The 16431-nt window shown below is 39.7% G+C and overlaps 1 protein-coding gene across 2 annotated transcripts in view; it reads left to right on the top strand.

Moving 5' to 3' along the window:
- Positions 1-16431, top strand: part of ERC2 (ELKS/RAB6-interacting/CAST family member 2) — a 961347-nt gene that overhangs the window by 362455 nt on the left and 582461 nt on the right. For both annotated transcript variants that reach the window (XR_003796722.1, XM_029242971.1), the window contains exon 7: positions 9223-9390. Coding sequence is in view for 1 of the 2 variants with exons in the window: in XM_029242971.1 (XP_029098804.1) it covers positions 9223-9390 (168 nt within the window). In the remaining variant the exon portion in view is untranslated. The remainder of the gene's footprint in view (positions 1-9222; positions 9391-16431) is intronic.

The following is a 16431-nucleotide window of genomic DNA, read 5'->3' as shown; positions in this document are numbered from 1 at the left end:
CAGCTATAGTTTTATAGTGAGCATAAAAACCAGTGAGGTAAGTTCAATGAGGTAAGGTTAGTGTTGGAAGTTTTATTAACAAAAACTTTAAGTATTAACACATGAGTTACAATTCCCATGTGTTTTCAGAAATTTGCTGGAACTGAACTGAACATTAAATTTTGAACTTTGGACTAGTCACTTAAAACCACCTAATTTTAGTGTAAGAAGTAGCCAAAAACTTAAGTATGAAAACAGACTTTATAAAGTTGGCTGGATTATTAACCCACATATGATATGAATCCTTCCATGTAGGTGATACAAAGCATTCTTAACCCAGTATTGTTTTCTTCAAGTAGGTGGCATGTGGGAGTTGGGTATAATTTTTTGACGGGTAGGTAAGACAGAATGCATCTTTACAACCTGAACATTTTAACTGCGTTAACAAGTTGGTGATTGTAACTTAACTTTTATAAGCATAGCATGTGTTTATGCAATACTGAATATACCTGAATTTTATTTTTCGAATTGAAATTGTATGAAAGAACGGACTTATAATTTAAGAGAAAAGTATATTGTAAATTATGAAGCAATGTATAATACAGCCATTATTGTTACTCTTTGTGCTGTTTAAATATCTTAAAATATAGATTTTTTTTCCTTGGTCAAATGTTTAAGTTTTGGGTTGCTAGATGAAAGCTAGCACACGGAATTGGGATTATCTAGTCTTTTTTCCCCCAGTCATTATCACTCCATTGATCAACAGGAGGGTAAATACATGATTGACATTAACTGGTCGTCTTGAAGAGCTTAAGGGTGTAATTGATAAGATCATATCTCTTACTGCGAGGGGTAGGGAGACCTTTTAACTAAGACTGAAAACCAGGGACCGTTTTAAAGGGATTTCTCTCAGTTTTCAGTTGTGTAGATGTCCTCTCCTCACAAGTTTTTGTTGACTTGATCTCAGTGGGAGTAAATGCATCTATGTGGAAGTAAATCTGTAAATATGCAGAAGATGTCCTCATTAGTCTTCTGGAGGAATGTTGATAAAATTACAGGGCTGCTCGCCCACAAGTAGGTTAGACTCTAGTCTAGGTTATGTTGTCTCAGGAGCTTCCAATTCATATAGCCATTTACCTTTTTAATGTTTCCTAGCATCTCAAGCTACATGTACCTAATTCTGAACTCTTGATTTCTGACCTCAAGTCTGATTCTCCCTAGTCTTTCCCATAACAGGCAATAATTCCACTGTCTATTCCAGCCAGTAACCCAGGAGTAACCTTTGATTCCTTCCTTCCTTCCCCCCTGCCCATAATTACAAACCCACAGTTCTCCCAGCTGCCTCCTGATTGTTTCTCAAAATATATCTCAATCACAGCCACGTTCTCCTTCTCCACCACCTCCATCCTAGTTGTGGCAGCCAGTGTCTCTCCTCCGGTTGACTGCCTGTTCCTGGCCTCCATACCCACCCCCCACGCCCACAATGTCTGTTCATACAGTAGCATCAAATTGTCCCATCCTTGACCAACAAAAAGACTATTGTTTTTTCACAATTCCTTGCTTTCTGGTTCAACAAGGTATTCTATACTTACTGTGCACAGTTTCTTGCCACAGACCTAAAATCAATCATTTCTACAGTGAAACTGATTTTTTTAGTTAGAAATGGTTTTAGTTTTAGTTAGAAATGGTTTTAAGAGACAGTATTTGGGGTGGGCGATCATTGTTACTGAGATGGTCACTTTTTTCTAAGCTTTTTTAATGGACAAAGCTAGAAAATAATGTTTTAAAAAAGAATACATACCATGTGTTCATCCTTACTAGTATTACAAGGCTCTTTTTTAACGACTTAAATTTATTAAAATCCAAAGTTATCTTGAAAGCAGAGGAGCATGTATAAAGCACAACTTATTTAAAGATCAATAAAGGGAATTCCCTGGCGGTCCAGTGGTTAGGACTCCAAGCTTTCACTGCCGAGGGCACGAGTTCAATTCCTGGTCAGGGAACAAAGAACCCACAAGCCGTGTGGCACAGCCAAAATGAAACAAAGCAAAAACAAATCAATAAAGACCATTTAGTGTTCTAAGATGGGATAGCAAAGAGTAGCCATCAGTTAAATAAACCATTTTAATGAATATCAAAGTGTCAGTCAAGTCTAATGGTCAAATGCTGATAGACATTTGCTAAATCATGAATTTTATTATTTTGTATGTACCCAAACACACAATATACATTTTCACCAATAAACACAGATAGCCACAAATTAGCCTTTTTTCATCCAGTTTTTTTTTTACAAGGCTTTTACATATGTTCTTAGATTTTATATTTGTATTACTTTCCTCTTACCCTAAAAATCATGTTTACTGATAATATTTACGTAATACTTATTTGCTCTACCTCACCTCCAACTTCACAAATATATGGTTCAATAAGTCATGACCTGACAGTCTTGTTAAAAGGCTGTATCTCTAAACTAGGACAGTGCCTGGCACAAAATCAAGTCTTCGTATTTGTTGAATGAATGAATAATTAATTCTAGTTACTGGAGATAAAAAGAACACCTACAGGGAAGAGAAGTCTGAAATCAAAATAGCTGCAGAAGTCGAAGAGTAGAAAGACATAACCTAAGTATAGGGTAAGAGATAGACACACCCTCATCTATAAGTTAATTTTTAATGGTGCAGTTCCTGAAGGTCATTTTTTTCTGAAAGGCAACTTTTGCTATAATTAGAGATTTGTATGAAAGAGCTTTTAAAAAGCAATGATTATTCTGAATTTTTCTTTTCAGCAAGACTCCAGAAGGATCATGCTAACTAAATCACCAAGCCAATTAGGTGGTTCTCTTTGGTAGAGATCAGTAGCCTCTGATGGTGAAAGAAGGGAAGGCTATAGGACTCCTGCCCATGACCCTGCCTCCAGTTGTATCAGTCATACAACCTCTCTGAGTTCTCCTTGAAATTCCAGCTCTCTGTCCTTTTGAGATCATAAAAGGTTCATGAGAGGTCAGTGTGACACTATTTCCTGTGGCAAGGCTCAGCCAGCCATGTTTGCTGTTGGTCCAAAATCCTCCCTGAAGTGTCTATATGTGGGGAGATCAAAATGTAAGGGTTGAAACTTTGGGGCTTATTGGAATCATAGACCTGCATGGTCCAATATGGTAGCCATGAGCCATATGGGGCTATTGAGCACCTGAAATGTGGCTAGTTCTAATTGAGATATGCTAAAAGTGTAAAATAAATGCTGAATTTTAAAAAAAAATTTATTTTTTGTTTATTTATGGCTGTGTTGGGTCTTTGTTTTTGTGCGAGGGCTTTCTCTAGTTGTGGCAAGTGGGGGCGACTCTTCATCGTGGTGCGCGGGCCTCTCACTATCGCGGCCTCTCTTGTTGTGGAGCACAGGCTCCAGACACGCAGGCTCAGTAGTTGTGGCTCACGGGCCTAGTTGCTCCGCGGTATGTGGGAACTTCCCAGACCAGGGCTCAAACCCGTGTCCCCTGCGTTGGCAGGCAGATTCTCAACCACTGCGCCACCAGGGAAGCCCCATAAATGCTGAATTTTGAAGACAATACAAAAAATGTAAAATATATTATTAATTTTTTAATATTGATTACATGTTAAAGAGTAATATTTTTGATATAGTGTTATCAAAATTAGGGTTTTGATATAGGGTTAAGTTAAATATTTCATTAAAATTAATTTTACCTGTTTCTTTTTACTTTTTAAACTTGGCTACTAAAAAATGAAAAATTACATATGTGGCTTGCATCATATTTTCGTTGGACACACTGTCTTCAGTCTTGTTTCTGGAAGGGTGGGAATGTCTTTTCAACATTTCTAGCCAATCCACACATCTCGAACACCGCCCATTTCACCAAGGAAAAATCACTCCTCACATCAATTACGTTAATTGACCGAATTTCAGGTACTCATCAAATATAAAGAATATTGAGGCACTTTTGGTAGTTGACTCTGGCATCTCAGCTTTTAACTGAAATCTTTCATAGGCTAATTAACTACCCCTGGAGAATTTTTTTGCATTTGGGAAATATACCCATCTACCCACCCACCCAGGCAACCCCTCCACATAGACACACATATCATACTGTGTATGCTGAAATATTTTAAAGTAAATGACAGACAATATAACACGCTGGTACATGTTAGAGCACAAAACCTTACTTGCTGGTTCTTCACTTTTCCTGAGGGTTGTTGATTAGCAACCTTTGTTGCGTTCCTACAGTATATAAATCACTGGGTTAGAGGCTGTGGAAAGCAGAATAATAAAATATAATAATAATAGCAAAAATGTATTGGGTGCTTCTAGGTGCCAGGCACTGTGCTAAGTGCATTATATGTGTTATTTAATTTAATCTTTAACATAACTTGGTGAAAGAGGTACTCTTATTAGCCACATTTTGCTCATAACACCTTAGTTTTGTTCCCGACATTTGGAAGGCCCGTGGGTAAGTCCATGGCCATTGCCATGAGTTGCTTGAACACATATATTTGCAATGCAGAGACTTTGCAAAACAGAGTTGTCTACTTGAGCCACTTGTTGATATTGATACAAACTGAAGTTCAAACCAATGTGCTTAAGGAGACTCTTCCTCTTCGATCTCTCTTTCTTTTCTCCCCAAGGTCTTGATCTTTAACCTCTGTGTTCACTCCCTAGGCTTCTGCTACTTCTTCCTTTCAGCTCTGGCCTTGGCCCTCTGACATTTCCCCCCTTCTTTGGAATTGGAGTGAAAGGATAGGGGAAAGTAGATTTTGAGGTCTTAACACACATGGAAGGAGTAGAGGGAAGTACAATGGCCCGATTTCGTTTAGGTTTATGGTAACCTCTAAGACAGACCTTTCTAGCTTTAAGGCGCACACTTTTTAGTAAAACCAGGGGAAATTATTGTAATTATTGATGAGTGGTTTAACACATCATACTGTTATGTCCAACCCATGTTAGGGATTGGGGGGCAGGAGGTTAGGGGTGATCCTGCTTCTCTTGAGGATCCAGATTTATGGAGGTTCTGCCATCATCTAGCTCCACCATCTGGAAAATGTAGCCTTTAAGATCTCTGAGGAAGGGGAGGAGGGTGGGGATGGCATAGACAGGAAATGATGTATGTCGCTTCTGCTTACATTTCATGAATAAAACACGTGGCCTCATCTTCCCACGAGGGGGCTGGGAAGGGAAATTGTTCCTGTGTTCAGGAAGGAAAGGAGAATTGGATGTGAGTGAGAAGTAGTGGTTACTACCACAGCAACTTTTAGGTTTTAGGTTATTTTTAGTGTTTGTGTCTTTGGAAGCTATGTACTTTATGCATACTTCCAACTTCGAAACTGTCTCCTCATTTGAATGATTGCAAGTTGAATAAAATTCAAATATACCCTTAACCCAAGTCTACTATTAGGAAAAACAAACAAACGACACTTTGAATGTGAAATAAAACTATATTGGGAGCTTTTGTGTATGTTCCAGTTTCATTTTCTTTTAAAGTTTTTCTTTGTGATAGCATGTTTATTCAATGCCTGAAGTGTTGTCAAGTAAGTAGTATTCAATCTGTGAAAATTTTCAAGTGGCCCCTTTTTCTCTCTCAAGTGTTTTTTTTTTTTTCCTCAAATGTTGCTGTAGTCATTTTAAGATTGAAGTGAACCATTTGATTTTTAAAAATTATTCATGGCACATCAAGTAGCACTTTGTGTTTTGTCACAATATTGTACCCGTTTCTGAAGGCCTATGTGACCTTATGGGAGAAGGGTCAGGAGGCTTATATATAGAACTTCTAGAAACATACCTCACCATTGGAACTGGTTATAATTCCTGGGTGATGACAATGAAGATTAATAATGTTTAACTCTGATTTTGGCAATTTTTGCCCATTTCATTGTCATGGTCTTTTCTTTCAAGTTATTACCTGGAACAGAAGTGATAACAAATGCTTCATGTTTCATACTGCCAGGTAAAAGGTTAAATTTTCATATGTTAAATGCTTTTAAATATGCACACACATGCACCCACATATACACACAAATACACAACTGGATCGGAAGGTAATGAGTAATTCTTCTAAAATGAAAAGATTGTCTTAGTTTTAACACTAGGTAACTAGTTCCCATGTGGTTAAGTCATATGTAAAAATTGAAAATTCAACCTATGGGTCTTTGTGCACTGACTGTATCATACAGTTCTAATTTTCTTTTTTTTTTTTCTGGGAAATGATGGTGCTCTTTGCTTTGCCAAGTTTTATTATTGAGTCGACTGCCAAAGTTTGAGAGAGAGTCAAGGGCCCTTAAAATTATTTGGTGTTGAGTGACAAGGCAGAGAAAGGTATTTCATATTCCCAAACATTTTAACTTTTATGTCTCTACCTGATGTTGGAATATAATCTAAACTTCAGGGATTTTCTCATTCTTTTAAAAATGATGTACACTGTCGAGTGAGGTTCGAGTATTAGCGAGGGGAACTTTAATCCTACTCATTGTTGCTCAGTTTGGAGCTACATATTCTAATTTTTAATTATGTTCTTTCTGGCCTGATCTTCCTTGTATTTAAACTTCTGTGCATCAGAAGGTCTGTGTGCCTGCTTGTGGTTTTGCACCATCTGGAAGTTAAAATTTGACTTTAGAAATGATGTCATGCTTGCTTACTACAAACTGGGCTAATGTTGGTTGAGAATTGGATGCAGTTCAGGTCAAAGTTTTGTCTAAAAAAAAAGACCCTTAAGCTTCATTTCTTGATTCTAGGAGACTGTGCAAAGCTGTAAAGATAGAGTGAAGGTGACTGAAGGGCACAATTCAAATTCCTTTGAAGCTAAGTACATGCTGTCAGGCACATGGAAAATAAACTCCCCAAAAGAAGACCTTAGCTGGCACAGACTCCCTCCTGCCATGTAGAGTTTGGGTGTTGTGAGTAGTGTGTTGATCACGACTATCTTTGCTCTCCATTTTATTCCTGGAGAAATAGTCTTATGGCTAAGGTTGCTGTTTATCTCTTCTGGGCTCAGTAAGATGGGGCAGGGCACTGATAGATCACACATAGCCAGAGGGCACTGCAAATGTTAAGCTTATTATTCATCAATAGAGAGTCTCTTTTTCTAAACTCTCTCTAGCACTACTCACTACCTCCCATATTGTAATTTATTTATATCATGGTTTTGGATATTGGGTGTTTCCTTCGATCCAGATACAGACCATTCATCTTTGATAGGTAGAACATGGGGCTAATGGGACCACGGTTTTTTCTCAGATATACACTGAATCCTGGTCAGCCTGTGTGCAAATCTCTACAATTGAATATGTAACCCCTTCTAACCACTGCTGTGATCTACAGTGTTCAGCATGTTCCACCAATTTCCAGGGAACCCACTAAATGCCATCCTTTATGTATAAACTAAAAATCATATTTTTTTCACCAGATAAGAGGAAAGCTCAAAGAGAAGTATTGATGTTACTCCAGGTTGGTAGACGAAGATAACTTTAAACAAAGATAAGCCACTTGAGAATCTGAGATGTTTAAGCTTTAGTGCAATTGGCGTGAATTTTCACTTAGAAAAGGGGAGATCCCCAGGACATGAGTATCCCCTTCACCCACCCGCCCCAGACCTCTATGGCCATTATGTAAGAAGACACACAGCTATCAGATGTCTGAAGAATCTGCAGTTCACACCGTCTGCAAGCACAGAATGTCCATCCTCTCTCATAATGCAGTCTGGGTCATTCGGCCAAACTGGGCTTCAAGCACTCGTCATCGCTTCTTCCCTTGCTGGGACCTCCCAGCTTCATCCTCCTCTCTGGGACAGAAACTAGAAAACCTCCTCACCAACTTCCCCATCACCTTTGACCTTTAAAAACACAACTTTGGCACCCCTTTCTTGGAAAGGGGTAGGAAAAGGAGATTCTACTCTGATAACTTTATCTCTAATATCATCATCCTTCCCTGATGTATTCTGCCTATGACTGATTTCTGTCTTTAAAATCATAAAATGTCAGGCACTTAGAGACAGTCTGTTCTTACCACTTTGTTTTATGAATGAAGAAACTGAGTCTGGAAGCCTGGGTGTGGGGAAGTGAGAGTTATTTGTCCTGATCCTCACAGGTAGAAGATGGAAGCAGAACCTGGCCTAAAACCTAAGTGTCCTCTTTCCGTTGTTCCCAGTTGCCTTTGACTTTGGGTCCTCATAGTATTTACATATCTATTTATTTTGGCGTATTACAGCATTCTTGCGTCCTTTGTAAACAACTTTTGTTTTTTTCCCCTTTCATCCAAATTGTACCTGCTGGTAGTGTAATGAGCAAACTGTTCAACAAGAATTGGTATCAGATGCAGCAGCCCCCAGCTCACCCCTGTCCCATTCTTCTTCCTCAAGACCACCTGTTTAAACTCTTTATACCTGGGTATTTTGATATCTCTGAATAAAATGCTTGCATCATTACTTCCTAAATGTTGATGTAGCTTCTGTCTGTCCAGTTCTTGGTATGGAAGGTGAGGATTAAAGTCTTCCATCACCCCCATGCCCCACATCACCCATGTAAACTTTTTTTGCACATGGTCTTTGGAATGTTAACATTGAAAAAATAAAGGTTATGTTTCCTTATTTTATTACCGACACTTGAAAAGCAGAAATTGTAATAATCTAAGTTTTGAGCTAAGGTAGAAATAGGAATTTTTTTGTATGCTGTGTCTCTTTTTTCTTTTTTTCTTTAGTATTTGGAAAGCAGTCTTTCATAAAGCTGGAGAACGAGTGTCATTTCCACAGCATTTTCTTCTAGCAGCATTTACTTCCTCTTGGCAACACGTCTTTTTCTAATTTAGGAGTGTTTCTCAACGTGTCAGTCTTGTTCTCCCAGATATCCGTGGCATGGCTCATTGTATTCTCTGAGGAGAACATGAGCATCCCTGGAGGATGCTGCATGAGATGTGTTGTACCCTCCCTGGGCTCTCAAAGACACAGAGAATTAGTGTGCTTTTTTTCCCCAACCTTTGGTTTTACAACGTGAGACATACTACTATTTCATAATGTCTTATTTCATATAAACCTTATATTTTAAAAAATGTATCACTGCTCGGGTACACGTGCAACAGAACTTTAAGGTAGATGTAGGCTTTAAAACAGCTGGAGGTGCCCCTGAGCAGTGTTTGATCAACACTGCTCAGAAGGTATACTGCTGCCCCACGCTCCTCGCAGGGCAGGACTGATGTTTACTGATGACCTCTCTGTAAAACTACAACCCTTTTTCTTTTTCCTGATTTCAGGTAGATGCACTGAGATTACGACTAGAAGAGAAAGAATCTTTTCTCAATAAAAAAACAAAACAGCTGCAGGACCTCACAGAAGAGAAGGGGACACTGGCTGGAGAGATTCGAGACATGAAGGATATGTTAGAAGTGAAGGAAAGGAAAATCAATGTTCTTCAGAAAAAGGTGAGTAGCTGACATAAGCCCTTCAGGTTGAGAATTGATAACATCCATGTTTTGTCATTTGAGAGAAACTTCTGAGCACGTGGAAAAGAAGATATTATTGTTGAAGAATTGTAGATTATGGAGTATAAACTTTAAATTTACTGGTATTTAACTTACTGGTGGTTGTACTGTGTCATTTTTAGCATGACCTGTTGAATTTTCTATTTGATTACCTGGAAACTAAATAGTGATGATTATTTTTTCATTTACCGTCTTAAACATAGAGATAATTGTACAAATTTAGATATAAAACTAAAATTTATAGTTAATTTTTCCTTTTTCCTTACTGAGAATTGAGCAGTGTGTTTTGTGGGTCTTAAAGGTATTTTAGTTGCATTTTGTATTTACATAAACTTTAGTAGCTCTTATCCTGTCAAACCCATACAGATTTTAGTGCGGGAGTGGTAATGTTTACACCCATTACTTAATTGGAATCAGTGAGAGAATGTATAATAAGTTCTAATACAGTGACTTAACCCAGAAGATGCTTGACCTGGTTAGGGCTCTTTTTTCTTTCCTTCTTCCAGCAGTCCATTTTCTCCATTGTAGGGGAATGAGATTTGGGGACAGCACCCAGATTTTTTTTTAAGAATTCTTATTTGCTACTGTGTATAATTTTGGTGGGACCATAGGGTCCCTTGCCTTCTGTAAGGAAAAGTGTAGGCAAAAAGAGAAACCAACACCTGCTCCTTTAATAAAAAGAAGCTGTTGGGAAACACAGGGGTCTCAGATTAACAAGCAGGCAGCATGGAAGCTGGGCAGGAACCGGTGGGGGGAAGCACGAGCTGGCTGGCCAGGACACTGCCATAGACAGGCATGTTGCCGGGCACCAATGCTGCAGCTGCAGGCAAATGGAATCTAACCGGCCCTCCTCTTGGTGTCATTTGCCACCATCACCTCTCACCTTGTTTATATTGACAGCATCCTATCTGTTTTTCCTGCTTCAACTCTTACCTTTACTACAGGCTGTTCTTAACACAAGCTGGAGTAATTCTTTTAAAACATAATATAATTCTTATCACACTCTGACCAAACCTCTCCAGTCACAACCAGGTACCTAATTTGTGGGGCCCAGTGCAAAGTGAAAATGTGGGACCCCTTGCTCAGACTTTTATTGAGAATTTCAGGATGGTAAAGGAAAGCATTAAACCAAGCATGGGGCTCTTCTGAGTATGGGGCTCTTCTGAGTATGGGGCCCTGTGAGCCTACACAAGTTGCACGCCCATGAAGCCGTGTCCCCATCCTCAGCGGCTTCCATCCTCACAGGATATTGGTGGTCTGATAGATCATATTATTAATTCATTTCTGTTAAGATTTTACAGACAAGGCCCTGGTCACCGTTACAGCTCCAGCTAATTGATACAGGTGATTAGAAGAGGGCTGGGAAGAGACGACTGAGGACGCTTTGAATCAAAGGACTGTCTAGGGCAGGTGGGACTAAGTGGCAGTTCGTGGAGCATATACTAAGGATTCAGAAGAAGACTTTTCATTTAGAATCCCCACCAGCAAACGATATCAAAAGCTGGCATTTATTGAACTTAACTTATGTTGAACACTGTATGCTAGGTACTCTGCTACGGTTATTACGTTCACTATTTACTTACTTTTGACCATATTACCCTGTGAGGCAAGCACAGTTATTAACTCCAGCGATGCTGAGGCTTATGGTAGACTTACCCAAGGTCATACAACCTAGATACAAGTTTATGTCTTTGGGAGTATAGAATAAAATGATTATTGCAAATTAAGAGAATAGGCCTCCTTTTTCTTTGGCCCTCAAGTTTATGATGACACCAAGTGCGAGAGCAAATCAAGTAAGAACATCACAATTGCACAACCAGGAGTTGAGACTAAGCTCTCTCGTTCTTTTTTTTTTTTTTTTTTAATTGAAGTACAGTTGATTTATAGTGTTGTGCCAATCTCTGCTGTACAGCAAAGTGACTCAGTTATACACATAGAGACATTCTTTTTTCTAAATATTCTTTTCCATTATGGTTTATCGCAGGAGATTGTGCCATACAGTAGGACCTTTTTGTTTATCCAGTCTAAGCTCCTTCATTCTTGAGGAATAAATGGCAACAATTTTCTCAGTAAAGATTTTGGGAAGGCACTTTCTTTTTATCTTTTTTCTTTTTTTAAAAAAAAATATTTATTTATTTATTTGGTTGCACCAGGTCTTAGTTGCAGCAGGCAGGCTCCTTAGTTGTGGCTTCAGGGCTCCTTAATTGCGACACATGGGCTCCTTAGTTGTGGCATGCAAACTCTTAGTTGTGGTATGCATGTGGGATCTAGTTCCCTGACCAGGGATTAAACCCGGGCCCCCTGCATTGGGAGCACAGAGTCTTATCCACTGCACCACCAGGCAAGTCCCTGGGAAGTCCTTTCAATGCAGAAGTGACAGTTGGCCACTTTTGCTGATGTGAGTATTTTGCAAAATGTTAAACTTTCCGCCACAGCCAGATTCAAAGGTTTGGGAATCAGTTTGGGAATTCTAGAACAAAGCCAGTTGTGTATTATGGCTCCTTTGGGCAACAGGATCATGATCCCACTTATTTAAGCCATGCTGATAATGGATTTGGGAATATTTCATGTATATTTGGAGAGGTTGTTTAGCTTCAAGTTTTGTTTTTTTTTTTCACTGAGTGTTTACCGATACATTTGGTGGAGGATATAAAACCACTGGCAACATAGTGATCGGGCAGGAGTGCTATTATACCTGCAGTGTGAAAGAGAAATAATTCCTAAAGAAGTGATGCACACAATTCAGAAACTACTACTTCAGAATGTGTAAATAATACAGAAGCTGACGGGCTAATGAAACACTGTCTTTGGGACTGGGGACTCCTTAGAGTTTTGACCACATTCAGCATAATTGGCTGATTTAGGGCAGTCCTGGACTGCGACAGCATAAGCTTTGGACTAGGGTGTGTTGGCGTGGAAGAACAATAAACTCATGTCAATGTCAGAGGTGCAGTATTACTTAATATTTCTTTCTTGTAGACTCTTTGGCAACCAGCACTGTGTTTTGATGCCAGTAGAACTGGGTATGCTCCTTCCATAGCCATGTTGAACCTGGCCAAGCTAGGCTTGCACCTCATATCTGTCAGTTTTGCCTTCAGAGCCTTGGGTCTCAGAAGTCTTGTGTACTCCATAAGCCATGTGCACAGGTCACATGTCTGGGCAGCAGGCACGGGCATAACGCTCTAAGCATTTTGTTACTTGAGGAAGGAAGTGAAATTGGATAAACAGAGAACCCCAGGTGGCATAGTATCTCTGATCGAACTTGTGTAGCAAAACAGAAGTCATCGAGAATGGATTTGGTCCTATCACCATGTTTCTGGCTCTACTCCATAGTTCCAAGAAATGGAATTCTTTTAGTAGGTGTCAAAAAGGTGCATGTATGAAGATTGTTTAGTGGATCATCCCTGTGTGGCTATGATACTGAAGTCAGAGAAGCATCCCAGTTTTCATGCTACAGCCATAGCATTCTGTTCCCATACCTGAATTCAAGCTTCCACTGATGAGGTGCTACCTGACTATTGAGTTTTTGTAGTAAATGTCGTAAAACCTTGATGACATGGTACGTTTGGAAAGTGTATAATGCCTAGGATTTTAGAACATGGTAGCATTATTTGAACCAGATCAAATTCAGACTGTTATGTAGCTCATAGATTCTTGCAGCATAAACTTACTACCCAAGAAAATTTTTTTAAAGCCATTAAATTGGAGAAAAATTCTGTCTCCATTTTCATTCTAGGTCTCAGTCCCACAAGCAATGTGAATTTATAGAGCAGAGGTATTTTATTTATTAGGGGTAGAAAAACAGATGGTGATTTCTCTGTACACCAAGTTCACTAGCTGTCTACTGAGCTTCATAGATTGCCCCGTGGGTTGGAAAGGGCAGGGAGAGGGGAGTGTAGCTGGCTCCTGGGAATGGTATATATGGACCTGCCCCTTTAGCAGTTTTATTCTACCCATTTGGAAGTATGATGGTGAAAATTCTGAATGACAATAGAGGAAAGAATGCTACAGGAATGTGGTTATTAGCATACTGGATTGCTTCGTGAAGTTTATATTAAAAAGTTAAATTTGAGAAGATGGCTAGGGAACATAGAGATTTCCACATGAGTGTAAAATTGACGTAAGGTATGGAGGACTTTCTGACTCAATTGAGCTCTTTCTCAGTGTTAAATATCCAGTTGGACTTTTATATTTATTATTGGCAAACCTCCTAATTTTTTAAACATGTGAAAAATCATATTCATTTTGCATTTACTAGTGTTTCCTACATGTCAGTCAGTCACTACTGTAGGCCCTGGAGGTTTAAAGAGAAATAAGACATTCTCCAGTCCTCAAGAAGCTGACAGTCTGGTTGGGAAGGTAGACTTGTATAAAGTGGCATGTTACCAGAAACAAACCACTTGATGGATGCAAAGAGCAGAAGCTAATTCTGGCTACCTTAAGCAAAAGGAAATTTACTGCAGGAATATCCAGAGCTCCAGTATCTGGCTGGTAGAACCAGATTAGGGATGATCAAGAACCAGGACAGCTCTAGGAGACCAAGAGAAAGCAGACAGTGCCCTGACCTTGTAACCCGGAGTGTCTGGTCAAGTGTCTTCTCTGCTGATGGCTGCCCTCACCCCTCCCCCGCACCCCCGCCCCACACCCTTACATCGTGCTGTTGGTCAAGATTCAGAGTCCTGGGACAGAGCTCCAAAGTTCACACAAATGCCTCTCATTAGTAGGATCTAACCAGACCCTACCTAAAAGGAATCTGGGAAATGTGGTTCCAAGCCTTACATCTGAGCTTTCCACTCAGTTCTTTGCTGACACTGCAGGCTGGGAGAGGTTTTACACTCGTAGATAACCATTTCTTGGCTCACTTTGAAGTTATGCACCCCGTTAATGAATGTTGGCTTCCCTCCAGGGCTAAGCTTCTTGAGCACCCCAGACGTCATCATCAAGATACCCCCAGCTCCTTGCAAAATTCTTGGCAGGTGATGGTCCTCAGTCAATATGCATTTGATGAATAAATTATGTCAGTTAACTTCTGAATGAATGAGAACTTGGGAGAAGAGAAATCACTTTGAGATCCACTCCTGGCCCAAGAATATTGTTTGCTGTGAGAAGAGTCATTTGCCCCAGTGAAATGTCAGACCCACTTGTTGTTCCCAGAACAGTGTGTTCTGTGTAGGCTGCAAGATGGAACCATCCCATGAGTAATAAAGCACAGATAAGGAAATGATTATTGCTCCACCTGCATCTAACACCTCCAGCCTCTGTTCCATTACCCTGGGAAGATAAAAATGGATGAAGCCTTGAGTAAGGGAGCTTAGCCACTCTTCTTTAATTTTCCCTTTTAATAAAAAGAAAATGTGGCATTTATAGAAAATACTGTTTTGTTCCCCAAAGAGAATGCTTCTTCCTCCAGTTCTCGCTTCTAACTTACTGGATTGTTAGAGTCATGGCATTTTATGAGAATGATACAATGAAATTGCTGATTATCCATGGTAATTTCCAATTATGACCATGCAAATGATAATTTTCATAACAAAAAGGTAATCTATTGATTGAATCCTTACTATATACCAGACACTGTGCTAAGGGCTTTGCATTCTTAGGTCGAGTCCTTATAACAAACCTAACGGCATGTACGTACAATCATAATCGCTATTTTTAAAATGGGAGACTGTGGTTTAGAGAGTGACTTGCCCAGAGTCACATGGCAGGGAGGTGATAGAGCTATTCTTAACCACCACACTATTCTGGTGTTTTTCTGTTTATGGTCCTGCTTCCCTCATGAGACAAGTGGGGTCATTAGCTTTTAGGGATTAGCTGAACTGTAGTTTGAGCAATTTACCTGAGGTCGATACACAAGGATGCCTGGTTTTAATACCAAGCTGGCAGAGATGCAGCTACTAAATAATGTGATGAAAAATAGGAAAACAGTTAAATTAAAAAGTATGACATCAGATCTGGATTTTTAAAAGTTTGTGTTAGTCTGTATTTAGAAAAAAGAAAGATTGTGGTGACCTTCAGTTTATGTTTATATTTTCCTCCATGAGTTTCTTCCCGTACCATTCTAAGCCATTGGATTGTTTTGCAGCTTCCTTTTCAAAGGATTGCACCATTTTTGCTCTCTTAGTAGTTTCATTTTGTTTTGGTTGTTGGCTTTAAGGACTGAGACCTCAAAAGATGATTTGAGACGTCTGAGCATCTTTCCTGGACTAGTCGCAGATGAACTCAGGATTCGGTAGACTCCTCCCTTAGTCCGAGAGGAAGTGGTCTGGGAAGCCATTCCACTTTGCAGGGAGCTGTTCACCTAAGGTCAGACCTTCGTGTAGTCAAGCTCACTCTACATCTGAAGCCAGGAACTGGGCTGGCACTCAGGGGATGGAGCCACAACCGAGGTGGCTGTGAATCTAAGGCAGTGGTTCTCAACTGGGGTACACTTACAAGCCCCAACCTCCCGAGGAACAGTTGGCAATGTCTGGAGGTAGTTTTCGTTGCCACAGCTGGAGGATTGCTGCAAGGGTCTGGTGGGTAGAGTCCAGGGGTGCTGCTAAACATCCTGCAATGCACAAGAGACAGCCCCTTGGCCTCTGCCAAAGCAAATTACTATCCAGACCTAACCCTGGTCTTTTGGGGTCCTTTTCTTCCTGTGTATGGACCACCCTTCTCATCTTGGATCTCCCTGCTTCCTGCCTTGAGATAGTATTCCTTAAAGTGATTTTTACATAGTATAACAGACATTTCTCTGTAACATTTTTAGCTACACCTTTTTTCTGGCATGATTATAGGCAGTTTACAGAGGTAAACATCTTGGGTGGGTGGGTGGGTGTGTGTATGATTGAACTGTTAATATTACTTTCTCTTTCATAATTTTCACATATATTAATCTATAAAGAGTATATAGCACTCTTGAAGTATTAAAATTTTTAGAATTATTTAAACTGATCTGACCATACTGATCAAATCAACTAATTTGGAGAGGGGTGGTGG

This window comes from Monodon monoceros, unplaced genomic scaffold, assembly GCF_005190385.1.
Source record: "Monodon monoceros isolate NGI ecotype Baffin Bay Population unplaced genomic scaffold, NGI_Narwhal_1 Super_Scaffold_3, whole genome shotgun sequence".
Lineage (NCBI taxonomy): Eukaryota > Metazoa > Chordata > Mammalia > Artiodactyla > Monodontidae > Monodon > Monodon monoceros.
The sequence above is the reverse complement of the archived record's forward strand: the minus strand, read 5'-3'. Positions and strand labels throughout refer to the sequence as shown.